Source organism: Rhinoderma darwinii, chromosome 9 (assembly GCF_050947455.1).
Source record: "Rhinoderma darwinii isolate aRhiDar2 chromosome 9, aRhiDar2.hap1, whole genome shotgun sequence".
NCBI classification, from domain to species: domain Eukaryota; kingdom Metazoa; phylum Chordata; class Amphibia; order Anura; family Rhinodermatidae; genus Rhinoderma; species Rhinoderma darwinii.
This window is the reverse complement of record NC_134695.1, coordinates 63,526,182-63,532,703: the sequence shown is the minus strand read 5'-3', so window position 1 is coordinate 63,532,703 and position 6,522 is coordinate 63,526,182. Positions and strand designations below refer to the sequence as shown.

General features: G+C 44.3%; 1 protein-coding gene across 2 annotated transcripts in view; it reads right to left on the bottom strand.

Moving 5' to 3' along the window:
* Window positions 1-1,233: 1,233 nt before the first annotated feature.
* Window positions 1,234-6,522, bottom strand: part of CTTN (cortactin) — a 38,211-nt gene continuing 32,922 nt past the window's right edge. For both annotated transcript variants that reach the window (XM_075837977.1, XM_075837978.1), the window contains 4 exons: window positions 4,212-4,301; window positions 3,977-4,130; window positions 2,943-3,017; window positions 1,234-2,854 (listed from right to left, as the gene is read on the bottom strand). In XM_075837977.1, coding sequence (XP_075694092.1) covers window positions 2,718-2,854; window positions 2,943-3,017; window positions 3,977-4,130; window positions 4,212-4,301 — 456 coding nt within the window. In that variant the 3' untranslated portion in view covers window positions 1,234-2,717. The remainder of the gene's footprint in view (window positions 2,855-2,942; window positions 3,018-3,976; window positions 4,131-4,211; window positions 4,302-6,522) is intronic.

Here is a 6,522-nt window from a genome sequence, read left to right as displayed (position 1 = left end):
CACCCCCCCCACACACCACACCCCCCCCACACACACACACCCCCCCCACACACACACACCCCCCACACACACACCCCCACACAACCCCCTACACACACACACACCCCCTACACACACACACCCCCTACACACACACACCCCCTACACACACACCCCCCTACACACACACCCCCCCACACACACACCCCCCCACACACACACCCCCCCACACACACACCCCCCCACACACACACCCCCCCACACACACACCCCCCCACACACACACCCCCCACACACACACCCCCCCACACACACACCCCCCCACACACACACACCCCCCCACACACACACCCCCCCACACACACACACCCCCCCCACACACACACACACCCCCCCACACACACACACCCCCCCCCCCACACACACACACACACACACCCCCACACACACACCCCCCTACACACCCCCCTACACACACACACACACACACACCCCCCTACACACACACACACCCCCCTACACACACACACACCCCCCTACACACACACACACCCCCCTACACACACACACACCCCCCTACACACACACACACCCCCCTACACACACACACACCCCCCTACACACACACACACCCCCCTACACACACACACACCCCCCTACACACACACCCCCCTACACACACACCCCCCTACACACACACCCCCCTACACACACACACACACACACACACCCCTACACACACACACACACACGCACACACACACACACACGCCTACACACACACCCCCCTACACACACACACGCCTACACACACACCCCCCTACACACACACCCCCCTACACACACACACGCACACACACACACCCCCCTACACACACACGCACACACACACACCCCCTACACACACACGCACACACACACACCCCCCTACACACACACACCCCCCTACACACACACACCCCCCTACACACACACACCCCCCTACACACACACACCCCCCTACACACCCCCGTGTGTGTAGGGTGTGTGTAAGGGGGTGTGTGTGTAAGGGGGGTGGGGGTGTGTGTGTGTAAGGGGGGTGGGGGGTGTGTGTGTAGAGGTAGGTGTGTGGGTGTGGTAGATTACACACACACACACACACACACACACACACACACACACACACATTAAAAAAAAACACTTAATCCAGACCATTTCAATAAAGCTGCACAACTCGTTATACCTTTTAAAAATGTTTTAATGTAAAATGACAAAGAACAGTATGAATTCAGCCTGATTTTAAGTCAGATGGTTAAAGAAAGAAAAAAAAAAAAACTTTATTGAAGCATCATTTACAAAATCATTGATCAATAATGAAGTGCTTTATGCAATACACCGATAAAAGACAAAGACTAAAAATAAAAAAAACCCACTCAGTCTGTGTTACACCCGACAGGGAGTTAAGAATCATTGATCTACTCAAGAGACACCTTGTCCACAACAAGACCAAAAAAAAACATTAATTACTTATTGGTCCAAAGCCCCTCAATTATTAGTCAAATCAGAATTTTAACTGGAAGAGTAAAGCCGTGAGATGTAGCAATGAACTCTCCCCTTGGTTGGCTCTTATTCAGAAACAGCGCCACTTTGGTCTAAGAGTTGTGTTTAGTATTGCAGCTCAGTTCTAATGAAGTGAATGGAGCTGAGCTGCAATACCATACATAGCCTGTGAACAAGAGTGGTGCGGTTTCCTGTTCTAAAAATAAAACCATTTCTGTCCAGGGAAGTCCATGCTGGTTGCATTCAATAAAAGGATCTAGGCTATACAGTTTCTGGAGTTACTTAACCCTCAAACCCTTGTACATAATCATCATACGCGGAAGAAGTGGCCAGAAATCTGGTGGGTAGGAGTGTAACACAGAGGGCCTGTGAAGCACCACTTTGCAAGAAATGGAAGTAAATAAAACGAATATCTGACCCTTACTGTAGGTTCTTAAAGCAATTGGATCACAGTTTTAATACACCTTGGCCTGAGGTCAGCCATTATTGTAATACTGGAGGAATCGGACTGATTGATAGGAAAACGGTCAACGAGGAAAGCTGAAGGATGTGATCTCTGGTGCCAAGTCCCACATTTAAATCTTACTATTGGCCACTTTACAAGAGCCCAGATCACTTCACGTGTAAATCTCTCACGTCAGAGATCCAGAAAGCGGAGCTTGGCTGCTACGATGGTGTGAGCGGCGACCATGGCTGGATCCACGTATGGCACACAAGACCTAGGGGTTCTAACTTACAACCAAGGTAGATTAAGAACAGGAATTAAAATCAAGATGGCTTCCTTTACAGGTCAGAATGAGAATCTCCGGCGTCTATGAAACCATCCAATGATGTGGGAGAGACCACTCAATAGTCAGCCTTGGTCAAACTTCTAATGAAGTGAAGGCACACCTGGCAGCAAAAGGGTTAACAGCCTTTAAGATACGTTTTGCCAGCCTGCAGCAGATAACTGCACATTAAAAGCCTTATAATTACTATAGAGGAGAAAAATATATATGTCATAGGCAGAACACTGCTCCCTCTCCAAAAGAATAGGAAAAAAATAGATCATGATTTGTAGTGTAAGAATCCAGCTCAGGTACTTATGGCAAAATTCATCTTCGAGAGGAGCTTGCAGAACCGGTAACCAAACTGAGCGCCACCGCCAAACTCACTGATGTGACACTGGGTCCTCTCAAAGGGAAGACTGGTGGCTCGTTCTACTGCCGGAGCTCCACATAATTAGCAGGGAATAGCCCATAACGTTCCTTACAAAGCCCCCTCCACCAGCCATCGTCAATCATCTCAATATTTGTGATAAGGTCATCTGGGTCAAACGAGATTTCATCATCGCCAGCTGGGAAAAACAAAAGGTGATGTGAATCTCCAGCGCCCAAAAAGGTTACAAGTCAATATTAAAATATACGAGAGCAGCTTCCACTTACCTGCCTGATAGTCATACAAAGCAATAGCCGTGATGCCCAGGTCACCCTCGTAGTCTGCGTAAGTGTTTTCCTCCGCTAGAAAGGAAAAAAAAGAAGAAGCTGGATCAGTCACACAATCTGACTCCGCGACCTCAGTCCACTGCCTAACACATGAAACTACCCGCAAACTATAGTGCACATTCAATGGAGAGAATCCGCTGTTACCTTGCATTTTTGACAGGACAAAGGATTGGGCATGGAAATATTTTAGATGGCTGTGGCAGTCACCGTTACGTTCTGTGGCAAACGCTGGCATTGGGGGTCCTGTGGTCATCACGCATTAAAGGGGTTGCCACATCACAGACACCCGCTTTCATATCGAATCGGCAAACTATTTTGCTGGGGGAGGCAGCAACCAGTCAGACATTTCTCTGCAGCAGCCGGAGGAGAATGATGTATTACAAGGATGGCCATCCATCCAACAGCGCATGTCCGGTAGAACCGTTCTTATAGGCGAAGGCACATACAGGGGGTCCCAAGCGGGGAGCCTGCCTCTATGATGTCCATATGCCCTAATAAGGCAAGTCTATAGGTGTAACTACTAATGGGGGTACAATGATGGAACTATTTAATGGGGTTACCCTGATGGAAACATTTATAGGGGGTTACTCAAATGGCCCTATTAATGGGGGGTACCCAAATGGCACTAATAAGGGGAACTCTGGTAGCCCTATAAAGGGGGGGGGGGGGGTGACGTGTTTTATCTGTCTCTCCAAGGCTGCCTATCCTTGAACGAATGGGTGTGAGCAGCTGGACCCTACCTTATTTATGTACATGACACTAGTATTTTGGACAATACAAAATGGCACAGACCAATAATAAATTTGGTGCAGCCAATTCGCCACAGGCCCCTTTTTGATGCAACTTTTTACAAATCTGTCCCAGAACAAGGTTAAATATAGCACACGTCACATGCTTGGATTTACCGCTCATAGCGCTGCGTTTCTGATGCATTTAATTTGATAAATGTGCCCATTGTGTCCACCATACTTTACCATCTTGGTAATCTGCAGTGTCATATACAGCCTCTGTGTCTGGGGTTTCTGCTTTCTGGCTCACTGCCTCCTGGTAATCCGTGGTCCCTTCATACACATTCTCAGGTACTGCGGGGGGTTTTGCTGGCTCCTTCTCATATAGTGGAGCCGCATCCTACGTGAAGTAGAAATGGAAGAGTCAGTCATATCTATTATTTATCACGGGGTTCACGGAGGTAAGTGCTCAGCTTCTCACCTCATACACTGGGCTCGCTGGGGCTTCTTCAGACACTAGCCGGGGTCTTGGGGATGCGGGAGGAGATGCAGGTTTGGCCTTTTCTTGCTCCTTAACATGTGAAGTACAGAAATTAAATGAGAAAACAATTTTTCAAATTCAAAATGGAATTCTCCAAACCCAACCAATATTGATAACTGTATCCAGGAAACATAATAGATGGTAAACGATCAAACGCATACAATACCGTCATACACATACTGGGACAAATGATCAAGAGAAAAACTTGCACATTGTTTAACCCTTTCAAGACCAAGGGTCATCGATGCCCCAATGACCAGCCCCATTTTTTTCAAATCTGACATGTGTCATTTTATGTGGTAATAACTCTGGAATGCTTTTGCCTATCCAAGCGATTCATAGATTGTTTTCTCATGACATATTGTACTTTATGTTTGTGGACCAAATTTTTCCACTAATTCATAGCTTATTTGTGAAAAACACCAAATTGTAAAGAAAATTTGCAAAAATTATAATTTTTCTAATTTTAAATGTAATCTACTTGTAAAACAGATACGAATATCACACACACAATTGTTGCTAATTAACATTCCCCATATGTCTACTTTATATTTGCATTGTTTTTTGAACATGATTTGATTTTTCTAGGACGTTACAAGGCTTAGAACTTTAGAAGAAATTTCTCACATTTTCAAGAAAATTTCAAAAGGCTATTTTGTCAAGGACCAGTTCAGTTCTGAAGTGGCTTTGGAGGGCCTTATGTACTAGATAGACCCCATAAATCACCCCATATTGAAAACGGCACCCTCTCAAAGTATTCAAAACAGCATTCAGAAAGTTTATTAACCCTTTAGGTGCTTCACAGGAATTAAAGCAAAGTAGAGGTGAAATTTACAAATTCATTTTTTTCTGTAACACAGAAGGTTTTACCAGAGAAATAATGAGAATATTTTATTTACCTTTCTTTTATTATCCATATTATTTTGAATCCCATTTTCTCAAAATGTTAAAACTTATAGAAATTAACGATTTCATTATTATTTGAGACTAACTATTTACTTCTACCTGCGAGTAGAACTGTTATACACATATATTTTCTGATGTCTCAACTGTTTAATAAAGACATATTGAAACAGAAATAATGAGAATAATGGACTGAAGCACCGGCCTCAGAAGCAAAAGGAGCACCTAGTGGATTTTGGGGGTCTCTGTTTTTAGAATATATTTTGGGCACCTTGTCAGGTTTGAAGAGGTCTTGTGGTGTCAAACCAGTGGAATCTCCCCAAAAGTGGTTTTGGAAACTACACACCCCAAGGAATTTATCTAGGGCTATAGTTAACATCTTGACCCGACAGGTCTTTTGCTATTTTTATTGGAATATGTTTGTGAAAATCGACTTTGTTTCTGAAAAAATATTTTAAATTTTTTTATTTTTACAAGGAAGAAAGAATAAAAGAACCCCAAAACTTGTAAAGCTATTTCTCACGATTACAGCAATACCCCATATGTGGTAATACACTGCTGTTTGGACCCACGGTAGAGCTCAGAAAAGAAGGAGCACCGTTTGGCTTTTGGAGCGCAGATTTTGCTTGGTAGTAGTTCTGTTTGGGGTTTTGCTGGTATTTCAGTTTATAATGTAGTGGCATATGTAAGCTGGGCAGAGAACATCAGGGCATAATAAGAGGGTATAATAATGGGGTAAATAAATAATTCATAGATGTGTGGCCGGTGTCGCACTGATAAATAGCGCCCAAAGTGAGAAAAAAAACAAACAAACATACATTTTGACAATCTATTTTGTCCTTTTTTTTTTTTTACAGTAATCACTGTGCGCTATAAATGACATTTTACTTTATTCTGCAGGTCGGTACAATTACAGCAATACCATATGTACATCGTTTTTTTAATGTTTTTTTGCGTGCGGGAAAAATATTATAGTTTTATAGTTGGGGTCGTTACGAACGCGGTGATACCAAATATGTGTACTTTAACGTTTTATTTTTTTTCTTATAAGAAAAGACTTAGTATAGGAGAAAAAGCAAGCCCAGCAAGCGCCGACGTGAATTTACTGTGGACAGTCAGGAAGCAGTTAATAACGGTGATCATTTTCTCTGTAGCCAAACCAATCGTCAGCTGTCAGTGAGCAGGTTGCTGGGGAACCAGGGACACTGACACCGACACAGCCGGCGTCCCAGCGCTTTTCACAGCGCTATGCTGGCTGGAACAGAGATCTGTATATTCATGCCCTGGCAGCACGGGGTATGTGCGAAAAGGACGTGAATCTACAGATTCGTTAACGTTTCTGTGGTAC